The sequence below is a fragment of the Lepidothrix coronata genome, unplaced genomic scaffold (assembly GCF_001604755.1).
Source record: "Lepidothrix coronata isolate B3197 unplaced genomic scaffold, Lepidothrix_coronata-1.0 Scaffold30, whole genome shotgun sequence".
Taxonomy (NCBI): Eukaryota; Metazoa; Chordata; class Aves; order Passeriformes; family Pipridae; genus Lepidothrix; species Lepidothrix coronata.
In genome coordinates, this window is record NW_016690210.1 from 2,141,090 (window position 1) to 2,153,313 (window position 12,224).

General features: G+C 42.3%; 1 protein-coding gene across 9 annotated transcripts in view; it reads left to right on the forward strand.

The window, feature by feature from the left end:
• The window catches only part of SLC37A1 (solute carrier family 37 member 1), a 39,140-nt gene extending 27,262 nt beyond the window's left edge, over window positions 1-11,878 (forward strand). For all 9 annotated transcript variants that reach the window (XM_017810960.1, XM_017810963.1, XM_017810964.1 and 6 more), the window contains 8 exons: window positions 1,256-1,318; window positions 2,870-2,955; window positions 3,601-3,649; window positions 4,436-4,509; window positions 5,398-5,476; window positions 6,277-6,374; window positions 8,631-8,683; window positions 9,328-11,878. In XM_017810960.1, the coding sequence (XP_017666449.1) occupies window positions 1,256-1,318; window positions 2,870-2,955; window positions 3,601-3,649; window positions 4,436-4,509; window positions 5,398-5,476; window positions 6,277-6,374; window positions 8,631-8,683; window positions 9,328-9,343 (518 nt within the window). In that variant the 3' untranslated portion in view covers window positions 9,344-11,878. The remainder of the gene's footprint in view (window positions 1-1,255; window positions 1,319-2,869; window positions 2,956-3,600; window positions 3,650-4,435; window positions 4,510-5,397; window positions 5,477-6,276; window positions 6,375-8,630; window positions 8,684-9,327) is intronic.
• The last annotated feature ends 346 nt before the right edge of the window (window positions 11,879-12,224 follow it).

Sequence of the window (12,224 nt, forward strand, 5' to 3'; positions counted from 1 at the left end):
AGAGCTCCTGATCCTCAGGTGTAAGAAATCAGGAAGGGAAGGCAAGAGAGATGATTATGGCTGAGCTGAGACCTGTTGGTCAAACTACAGGGCAAGGAGGAAATGCACATGTGGGCAGAGGAAGGCAGGACAGGTATCCTGAGCAGAGTATGAGGACACTGCCCAGTTTTGTAGGGATGAGGTCAGGGAGGCTGAGGTGCAGCTGGAGCTGAACTTGGCAAGGCACTCAAGGAGTAGCAAGAAGGGTTTCTACAGGTATGTGACCCCAAAAAAGAAAGGTCAAAGTAAGTGTACCTCCCCCTCCACCTCCTCCTTATGAGCAAAACTGACAAACTGGTGACAGTGGATGAGGAGAAGGCTCAGAGAGGTGCTGGTGGATGAGAGGCTGGACATGAGCCAGCCATGTGCACTGGCAGCCCAGAAACCACCTGTGTCCTGGGCTGCATCAAAACCAGTGTGGGCAGCAGGGTGAGGGAGAGGATTCTGCCCCTCTGCTCTCATGAGACCCCACCTGCAGAGCTGCCTCCAGCTCTGGGTCCCCAGCACAGGAAGGACATGGAGCTGTTGGAGCTGGTCCAGAGGAGGCACCAAGAGGGATGGAGCAGCTCTGCTGTGAAGACAGGCTGAAAGTGTTGGGGTTGTTCAGCCTGGAGAAGAGAATGCTGTGGGGACACCTTATTGCTGCCTTTCAGTACTTAAAGAAGCACTGAATAAGTACTTCTTACAAGAAAGATGGACCAGCATTTTAGCAGGGCCTATTGCAATAGGACAAAGGGTAATGATTTTAAACTAGAAGAAGGTAGATTTGGACTAAATATGAAGAAGAAATTTTTTACAATGACAGTGGTAAAGCACTGGAACAGATTTTCCAGAAAAGTGGTGGATACCCCATTCCTGGAAACATTCAAGGTCAGGTCAGGAACAACCTGATCCAGCTGAAGATGTCCTTGCTCATTGCAGGGGTTTGGACTGGATGACCCTTAAAGATCTCTTCTAACCCAGATCATTCTATAATTCCATGACTATAAAAGTAGTAAAATGTCTCTTGCAGTGAGTGTAATTGCATTCAAAAAACTATGTTGCTGAATATCCACTTAGATATATTTCTCTTGCACAATGTCATCTTGTGGCAGCTTATTCCTGTGAATAAACAGCATTGCTGTAAGATGCCTTTGCCCTGACGTGACAAGACTGTGGTGAGATTTCTGTCTTTTGTAGTCTAGAAATGACACAAATGTTTTGCTTCCCTCACTAGAGCATCTTGATGCCAAAAGAGCTGGGGACCTTTCTACACTGTTTGATGTGGGTGGAATCTTTGGTAAGTTTTAATACTCATATTTCACCCTTATTCACACCAGTTCAGGGAGATTACATATATTATTATATAGTCTTTGTGTCCACTGAAGAAGAGTGGCAGTAAAGGTGCTGAGCTGAGAGCTGTGTTGGGTAGGAAAATATCTTCAGAGCCAATTATATTGTCCAGTACAAATTGTAATAGTGAAATATTATGGAATAATAGCTCCATCAGCTCTGGCTCATGAGTCTGGGTCGTACCACCTATCAAAATATCTTCCTTTTGCCACTCTAACAAAACAAATTGTATATTGTGTATTTTCTGTGGGCACAAAGGTGATTTGCCACAGGTGTTTAGGTTTTTTTTAATTATGACTGCATGTGATAAAATTGGGAGATTGTCATAATAATAAGGATGAGGCTATTCCTTTCTAATTTGTGAGGTGACCAATGAATAATTAAATTTCGATGCCAGTGTAGACTGTATAGCTCACAATAAAACAAATATCATCATCCTGAAGCCTGGTTGACTTAGCACACACATCCATCCCCTCTCCACCTCCCCCACTTCCCTTATGGAAATAAGCCTTGTATCAGTCCATTGGAAAATAATGCTCATGACAGAGAAGTTTCCCTGGATCAAGAGCTGAGTAGACCTTGGTAGTTCAAGATGTTGGTGTCCAGGTGTGTTGCAGTTTCTCTTCCAGTCTTGTGCTGGGTGTGACTTCTGCCATTTTTCACTGCTTCTTTCATCCCAGAGAGCAAATAGCCAGAGTCAGTAGTACCTTAGAGATGTGGGTGATGTCTTTCAGCAGCATCTGATTCTGGTGTGAACACAAGCTTAACAACCTGCCAGTGCAGCTTGGACCTCTGGCATTTATATTTAAATACAAGTAGGATGTGAGCACTTTGTAGACGGGCAGCTGGGAAGGGAGAGGCAGGCCCAGGGTGACATTTAGAAATCTGGAGAATCCAGAGACCTTCCTTTCCTTCTCCCTGTACCAAGTTCCCTTTGTATAATTTTGGCAGCTCCTTCCCTCAGGCCTTGCAGCCCCCTCCAGCCACGCGCCCCCGTTAGTGCAATGTGTACAGTTGTTGGCAAACACAAGAAGTAGGGAAAATTAAAGAGCTTGGATTGACTACCTGGAGAGAAAACCACATATTTCATTTGCCCCAAGATACAGAATAGCTCATTTCCTGTGGTCAAAGTGTGACAAAGACATCAAACTTGAGAACTTGAAGGAGTTAAGAGAGACTGGTGAGTAGCTGGGCACAGCTGGATTCCAGAACACCAACACTGGGGCCATGCCCTGCCAAAAAGGCTTTTTGCCTTGGATATTTGGTGGGAATAAACAAGGAAGAAGAACAATAGTCTGCTTCTGTTATCTTCAAGTCATAACTGGTTGGGTTAGTGAGGATTTTGCTGTGTGAATTATGTTGTCAGGCTCACATGCTGTGCTGCTGTGTATAACTGCAGAGTAAAAGCCATTGGGTTGTGTTGCATTGAGTATAACTGATGTCTTTTTTGTAAAACATGCACTGAGTGTTTTCCTCACACACCTGTGTGTTCTTCCAGGTGGAATTTTGGCAGGTCTCATTTCAGACAGGCTGGAGAAGAGGGCATCAACCTGTGGGATGATGTTATTGCTCGCAGCACCCACGGTAAGAGATATTCCCCCTCTCAGCTGTGGCTGAGACTGTGACAGCATTCCTTGGACAGTCCTGCAGGCAGCATCTTCTAACTTGGATATAAAGAGTTCAGGCCAGATTAAAAACTGGCATGGAAAGCTGAGCCAAGTGTAGACATTGGGACTGCCTTTACTAAACAAGCAAATAAGTTTAATGTATTGTTTGTCATAGATTATATGGAATCTTTCACTGTGTTGTGAAAGTAGATATGTAGTTCTTAGCCAGAATTTTACCTGCTCAGAGGCTAAAATTTCTGTGCTGTAGCTGTTGGAAAACTGGCAGTCATACACAGGAGATGCATTTTTCTTTTATTCTTTTGTGAGCACTGTTCTGTGCTGTGTTGAGGGTGCAACTGGAGAGTTTAAAACTGAGTGGTCTCATAATACAGCCCTTCCTTCTGACAGGACATACTGGGGAATAGGATCATACCCCTTTTCTCCCTCCTGTATCCAGTCAAACAATCATTCTGCTGTGGTCTAAAAGGATTTAGTCAAAAACCTGGAACTAGCTTTCATGTAATACCAGCTAAGATATTTTGTAGTTAACATGGGGAAAATAGGGAACCTGGGATTAGTCTGTGTGTTGATATTCAGAATGCTCATTCTTCTGGCTTCACAGTTGTACATGTTCTCTACAGTCAGTAAAATGGGACTTGAGGCTACTGTGGGTGAGTATTTTTAAGTTATTCTGCCTAGCTTTCTGTGAACTTTTAATTTATGTTCCTTTGATGCTCTTTCCTTTCTATTTTATCTTTTCCCTTAGAGGAGGAAGTTTGGAAGCAAGTTCCTTAAACTTGATCTTGCAGGCTTTTTACAGGGTAAAGGGAGGAGGTAGGAAGCGAGTAAAGGTTGGCATGAGAACAGTTCATATAATTAAGTCTTTCTGGAGCTTGTTGTGTCAGTGCAGGCTTTTTATTATATTCCCTATACCAAATGTCAGAGGTGTTTAAAGACTACTTGTAGTACTTTTGACAGCAATATTTACTTGTGTAGGCTGAATTCACTTGTGGTTTTCTATCTCTTACCTCAAAGCAGAAATTAAAACAAGTGCAGACAGTAGTGTCTCCCCTGCCTAAAGCCCTCAGTCAGTTTTAGGATCCCGTGGTACTGTACAAGCAGAAAAGGGGCTTATGGGTGTATCCTGTGAGTAACCGTGCTCTTACAGTCAGTTTGGTCAAATTGTCCCCTTTTTCTGACCTACCAGGATCAATAAAGGCCCTGGGAAGTGATTTTCATCTCAGCCCCATCTTCTGTTATGTTTGAGAATTCACACCATGAAATAAAGCATTTTGAAGAGAGGGAGGAATATATCTTGGTTTTCTTTTTTCCCAATTCTGTAATGGGGTCAGGAGAGCCAAAGATGGATTAAACCATTTGGGAACTATAGGCTGTGATGTCTCCTGTTAACAGTCTTTCAGGCAACTCAGATTTTCCACTTTTTTAACTTTCTACAGTGATGCTGCTTATCAGTGGTGCCCTGGTGAATGGCCCTTATGCTCTGATCACCACTGCTGTCTCTGCTGACTTGGTGAGTTTGGCTTCCACTCCGTTTCCCTGTAGCAGTTTGGCCTCCAGAGAGAGCCCTTTGACTTCTGCAGGGTCAACAGGGAAGGGGCTGCATTGTCCCAGAGCAAAGGAGCTGGATAGGCAGTGCTGAACTCCCACTGAGATTGTTTTAGTTTGTGTGTTAGTGTGAAGGAGTGCCATGCTTGTGAGAGGCCTCTAAATTATTCTTGACCACTAACAAGGCAGCAAATCTTGTAGATGACAGCCCAACATTAACATGAGGGTTGCATGCAAAGCCAGGCCTCTGTACAGGTGCCTTCTCCCTTTTTATATTTTATATCTTTAAGTGAGGGAAGGAGCTGTACCTGTGTGAGAGATGAGCTGGTGACTTAATTCCCATCAGGGAAAAAAGCTGTACCTGCCACAGACCTTTACAAAAGTAGAAGTATATAAAAATAAAAAGTCAAGATTGACATGGCACCCTCAGCCCTGCAGTTACTCAGGCTGCCAGGAATTCAGGTGGATCAGGTCACAGATGCCATGTGAAAACATCAACCCCGCTGCTGTTCATTAGGGAGGCTTTGGAAGGTGTTGGTTCCTTAAGGCACCAAGCAAGAAGCAGAAGTCCTCTAACAAATGTGCTAAATACAGGAAAAGGAGCAGGACAGAAATCTCTGGAGCCCTGTCATTGGGCTTGGAGGTCTTGGCAATACCAAGGTGGCCACAGTGCATTGCCCATTTCATCCTTGCTGAAGGAGCTGCTGGCTGGAAGGTCGGGCCTGACTCTGCTGGATATTTAAGCCATCTTCACAACATGTATCTAATGTGGAGAGGTGTGAGCTGGATGATGTTGCAAGGACTTTCTTCAGAGTTCAGCTTAGGAGGGTCTAAGCCATCTTTGTCACTTCAGGGTACCCACAAAAGCCTGAAAGGGAACGCAAGAGCCTTGTCCACAGTGACGGCGATCATCGATGGAACTGGATCTGTAGGTAAGCCAGAGCTGAGGATCACCTGCCCTGGCTGGGGTAGGTTAAAACTAAGGATCTTTGACAAACTGGGCTCTCACTTCAGCTCACATTTTGCCAGGACTCAGAACAGCTTTGAAAATGGGAAATGGCACAGACTTGGCCTGAAACCTGTAGGGGTCCCACACCTGAGGGTGGGAGGAAGAGGGTTTTAGACTGATGCTGGGCACAGACAGCAACAGTAGATGCCACTTGTTTCTAGGATCAGGGATATTTTATTCATGCCCTCTGCACTGGTATGTGGAAGGGAAAATTGAGTAACATTCAGCTTAACACTAGATGATCATTTTGTTGAGCCAAGGACAGACATTTATCACACATTTAGCCTTCCAGCTTCCCTGGGTTAGGTTTCCCTAACCTAAGGTACAGATGCAGTACCCTAACTGGTACTGCATCTGTACCAGTAGTGTTTTGCACTTTCTGGGACCTTTTAATACATAAGGTAATACTGAGTTAACTAGAATCTTAGAACATGCTGAATTGGAAGGGACCCATCAGGATCATGGAGTCCAACTCGTGGCGCCCCAAAAATCCCACCATGTGCCTGAAAGCATTGTCCAAACACTTCTTGAACTCTGTCAGGCTCCGTGCTATGACCACTTCCCTGGGGAGCCTGTTCCAGTGCCCAGTCACCCTCTGGGGGGAAAAAACATTTCCTGATACCTAACCTAAACTAGGTGGAAAAATTGATACTCTGAGTAACTGTATTTCAATATAGTACATCTTGTATTGCACAGCTTGACAACACCAATACTGTATTTTAGGTGCAGCTTTGGGGCCTCTCTTGGCTGGTCTTATTTCCCCATCTGGTTGGAACAACGTGTTTTACATGCTCATGGTGGCAGATGCATGTGCCTTGCTAGTAAGTCTACAAATATTATTTAGTGGTTGTGTATTCCCTCTGTGCAAAACTATCCCAAAATGCAAGTTTTCCCTTTGCAATTTCAATACTCTGTCTTCTGTGAAACATCCATCGTGTAGACTTTCAATTAAAGAGCAAATCTGCTCGTTTTGAAATTCTCATCTAATTTTAATCAAAAGTGGAGACTTAGATCTGATGCAGTTCCTGAGCAACAGGAATTAACAGCTGTTAATTGCTGGCTGAGCAGCTTCCAGCAGGCTTAGTTGTAAATAAACTTTCATATCCAGACCTAGAAGTTGACTCAGATTCCTCTCACGGCAGAAGGACTTGTGTTTTCTTGAAAGGAGGTTGAGCAAAGAGGTAACAAACGTTCTCCTGCGTTGCTGTATCCCCAAAATCACTGCGATAATGAAGCTGTTGAAAGTTAATACATCACATTTTCCAGATGGGCCCTAAGACTGCTGTATTAGGTTAGATGAAAAACTGGCATCCTAACTTTTGACAGTAACCAGGAGCAGATGTTTAGGGGAAAGGAGTAGAGCGCACACGCGGTGGTGGCTTGGTTCAAAGCACATCCATTTTCCCTTTTTTTTCCTCCTGAAATCCTGTGTGCTTGAGAGAAAGATCTGAAGAGGGCTTTGGGTTGGGTTTTTCTCGTTTCTGACTCGCTCTGCTCTGCTTTTAAAGACCGAGGCAAGCACAAAAAGAGGCAAGTCTTGCTGTACCTTCGAAGTCAGTCTTGCTGCACCCACCTGTAGGTCACGTTTTTGTGTGTTCCAGAGATTCCCCTGGCAGGTGTCTGTACCTGCTTTGTTCTCCCCCAGACCAGAATCATGCTGTGAACTACCTCAGAGGTGTCCTGAAGTGTCACCTGCTTCTCCTCTCCTTTGAAATCCTGGGTGGAAGTGCTCTTGAAAGGGCAGGGTGACTGTGAAACACTCCCAGGAGTTAATGCTGAGAGCATCAGACCGCTCCTTCCTGACATGAGAAAGTCTTGCTTTGAGTTACAGTTGAGGCTTTTTTTTTCTAAATTCAAGTTAACCCCAAAATTTTAAAGTAATTTTTTCACATTTAGGATGTGAAATCTCTGGAAATTCAGTAAATAGATTAGGTAAGTTAATAGCTGACGTATTTTGCCATATTGGTAGTCAGCAGTGTGATAAATCCTGGTTTGTGCTGTTTTCAGTATTAGGTATTTCATGCTGCAGAGTGAGGTTTTGGAGCTTATTGTACTTCTCCCAAGTAGACCTAAAGCTCTGTTGTTTTGTTTGGTTTTTTTTCTTTTATAGTTATTGATTAAAACCAAGTGAAAATAAAAGAACCACCAGGTTTCTTTGCAGAATCAATTAAAACACTACATTTCTTTGCAAAATCGATTAAAACACCTTTGCAAAGCTCTGTTCTTGAGAGGTTTGACCCAGCTGTTGTAATAAATCCTCTTGTTCTGGTTTTACTGTCCTTTTCACTACAGCATAAAATGTTCAAATGTTATTTCTTCAAGGGAGCCTAGAGGGGCTTTAGTCTGTTACGTGGTGTTCAGTTCTGTCATTCTTGGCCACTTCTGTACCTCTCAAATGTTAGGTTTAACTTCTTAAAACACTAATACTTAGAATAGTGAAGAAACTTGTATTTTATAACAGTGAGAGTCTGAGGATAATGTCGCCTGAAACAGTGAGGAACCCTGAATGTTCTATTTCTGTCTTTCAAGTACGTGAGAGTCACCAATTTTAATCACTTTGCTGGTACTATCTTAGTAGTCCTTTTAAAGTGCACTTGAAATTCCTGATCCAGCACAGACACACCAACTTGGCTCATCTTGACTAATTGTGTGATTAAAGCTTTTCACACACAGAGTTGTTTTTTCCAAATAACAGTTAAAATACTTGTATGCTCCAAAATTTCTATCTGCCATGTTTTCTTGAAGTCTTGGGTTCCCTCTGCTGGTTTCTTTACATGTTTGCCAGAAAACCATTCTGGTTTTTTTTATGAAAAAAATGATCTCTTAGTTGCAGAAAGGAAATTACTTTCCTCTTGGCTATTCATTGTGAAAACTCCTCCTCCAAACATTGACTGATCATCTGTAAATCTTTGAATTTTTTTAATTTGTTTTTTTTTTTTAAACTGAGTTATGCATTACAGGGTAATATTTCAAATGATAAACTCTTCAAGTAACAATCTTATCCTGAAATAAGTTTCTTAGCTTGTTTGTTTGTCTGTTTATAGAGACTAACACAGATACTGTGATTGTTTTTGCAGCTCTTACTCCGTCTTATTCAGAAGGAGCTTCAGTGTGATGCAGATCACACCCTGTAAGTGCTATGTATTGCTGTTGCTTGTTAATAATGGTTTAAAACATGTTGCTGATCCTTTCATATATAATCATCAAGGTTGGGAAAGACCTCCAAGATCATCAAGTCCAACCTTTGCCTTGTAATGCATAACCTAGGCTGAAAATGTTACAGTTTATGTATGTCCATTTATGTCTGGGTTAATTTTGCTTCAAAAGAATAATCCCAGTGTGATGTTTTCAAATCATGAACAGTTTTCTTCAGAACATCTTTTAAAAATATCTGAAAACACACTTCTCTCACAGTCTCTTGGTTATGGTGTATTTTTTCCTGGGTTTCATCCTGCAGATGGGGAATAAACCCCTCTATTCCTTGGTCTGTGTTCAATAATAGTTTCAAATGCACATTTTTCCAAAAGGTCCCCTTAAAAAAAAGGGTGACTCTGAATTTCCAGTGTTTTGAATGGAGGGGAAAAAAATCCATTGAATCAGTGGGGTTACACTTGCAGATGCAAAATCTAAATTGAGCCCCTTGTTTGCAGTTTTGGAGAAGTAAAATGGAGAGAGAATAGAAAACACATGGCAGGGGATGGATCATGAACTCTGGAGTTGGTGGCTTTTATGCCTCACACCTCAACCTTTCCTGCCTGGTTTGTTCTTTCCCAGGTTTAAGGAGCACTGAGCTACAAGAGCAGAGCTGGAATAAGGACTGTGCCAGTGGTCGGAGCTCTTCCCTGAAATCCAGACTTCATGGGATGTATTATTCTGTATTTAAGAGATTCTGTTTGGTGAAGAACTTTGCACCATTACTGGAAGCAGTGTGAGAAATGCAGCTGGTAACTCCCTGAAGCTCTTTATTTTTGCACATGAGTAAGTACCTCAGGATGGCAACTATTCATCAGACAAAGAGGTGGGAACTTTGGGAAGGTTTTAGCAGCACGCCTCAACTGAGCCAAAGAGAAATACCAAGTGCCTTTTTTGTTTCTTTTGATAGGATGTTTTTAATTAAACTTATGAACTGTGTTTTTGCCAAAAGTCAAGGGGAAACTGGAGCAGAAGGAAGTTGAAGTTGTACCAGCCCGGCAGTGGCTGTCCCAGTGTCAGTGAGCGAAGTGTGTGTTTCTTATGTCACCTTGTGTACACTGAGGGCATCTCTTTGCAGAGGACAATATCAGCTGGTTATTAAGATGTGCTGCTGTTAGTATTTTGAAGCTGCTCAGACAGTAGCCACCCACTGTATTATTAGTTTTTAACTACAGTACTGCTTCCCAAGGACAACATCCAGCCTTTTGGTAGGCAATGGAATGGAATTTACTCTTGCCATGTACTGCAGTTAGCAGTTTTCACAGAATCTCTGGATGAGTGTTAGTCCTCAGTTAGGATTGTGCAAAAAAAAAAAAAAGAAGGAGTCCTAAGCAACAAAAAGCAGCTTATGAGTCAGAATTTCCAGTGGGGGCTCTAATGATTTTCAGGGCATTATAAACTGGCTGTGCAAACGTCACATAATTGTCTGCCAGGCTGGGCTGAAATGAGAGTTGGTTTCTTGTGAACTGTGAGCTGTCCTTTTTCTTACAGCACTTGTGGCTTGAGCAGATGAGCTGCCTCAGTGCCCACTTGCCACAGGGATCTCTGTTGGGTACTCGTGATTTCAGTGCTGGGGTGCACACGTGGAAGTTGCAGATCAAGGCCTTAATATCCAGAAATCTCTCTCAAGTGGCTCATTTCCAGTGGCTCTGAATTTCAGATTTGGAGCCGAAATATCAGAAAAATTGCCTGTGTGGGCAGTAGTTTGTAAGAGAACATTTGAGTAACTAGTGTTATCCAGCAAATAGATGGTTTAATGTCTTCAGAACATATAATTTCTTTGTACAGCTGCTTTGCAAACAGATGTTTCTGTGATTCTTTTCTTTTTTAAGATGTATAAAGTGAAAAGAAATCCTTTTTGTATGAGGTGTTTACACTTAAATCACAAAGGCTAGATAATTTAAACCATGTGTTGTCCTTAACTGTATTTATTAAAGCTCTAGGAATATGTCTTGTTCTGAACTATGCTCTTAAGTTCTGTGAAACAATGCAGCAGTCTTTACACTTGATTAACAGAACACTCTAAAACAGTCCTGCAGAAATGTCTCATCAGCTGCTGGTGTTGTGTTCCACGTGCTGGCACAACATCTGATTTCCAGGGCTGTAATTTTGTAGTTGCTGAGTCTTTTGAGTCGCTTCACTGGTTTGATTCAGCACCTGATTTATGCTTGACTTGAACACTGTAAGAAGGTGCTCGTTTTTAACTGTTTTGCTGAACGGAGCTAGAAGGAAAACCTCAGTGCCACAGGGCCTTAAGGAAAGTATTGGGTCCTTGCAGAGGAACTGTAGGTAGGCCCTGTCCCTGCACTTACCTGGATGAATGGTTGACTTCGCACATTTTGGGTAAGCCTGTTCAGACCACTGGGGAAGGTCTCGACATCTGAATGCATGAATCTGGGCTGTGCTTGGGCTTTGGGCTGCAGTTAAATGTGAAGGAATTCTGCAGCAGTGTTACCTGAAAGGACTTCTGTCCCAGTGGACTGAACCAGCAGAGCTTTATATTTTTGTTGAAACAATTCAAACCCTGCTGCGCTCAGATTTTGAGAAGCTGTTCCCTGTGGGCTGAGGTCTTAGTTTAAAAAGCTTTTGGTTGTATTTTGCAGTTACAGGCTGTAAAGATACTTAACTGTGTTTTGGGTTTTACTTGTTGGGGTTGCTGCTGTTATTTATTTATTTATTTGAATAGCTTTTGCACTTCAGTAACTGGGGTAGGGGTTAATGAGGAAGCTGGAGGTGCTGGGCTGAGGCCTTCCTTGCATCGATTGTAGACAGGAATTGGGACTCTCAATCTGCCCATATCTCCTTCCATGTCAATCTACAGCATTTTGGTTCCTCCCAGCTACAAAATTGCTGGACAAAAAGATAAAGATTTGCTTTTCGTTCTTGAAAACTCTAAAGATCCCCCAGGTTGTGGATAAACAGTGTGTTTTGTTAGTATTGGGTGTCAATATTCATTGATCTGGAAATGAGCAAGACTGACAAAGTTGTGTGTGTAGAAATGCAAGTGACCAGTAGGTACAACCAAATTTAAATATCATTGCAGGGTTCGTTTGTTGTTTTTTAATGCTGGTTATTGTGAATTTTATCCTTTACCAACCTGTGTTGAATAAAAACAGATTCTGTTCTAAAATGAGAAGTGATGACTACTTTATCTTTTACATCTCCATGAAGAAATGCTCCATTTATTGGCTGGAAGGACAGATATCCCTGCTGGGACAGCGCTTCTGTCCCTTGTGAGGGTAATGAAAATGGCTCATTAGGAGAACAAATTAGAACCTTTTGTTTTAAAATCAGTGCCCTTCTTAATTTCAACATGTAATTTATTTTCATTTTGTGGAATTTTGGCTTCTGCAACATCAGTATTTCCAATCAGCTGCATCAGATGGATATATTCTGCTTACTTGGGTGTAGCAGGGAAGGAGATACTTGCCTGAGTCCACCTTGACACGTAGTTTTAAGGTGACTTTTTTGTTGTCTGT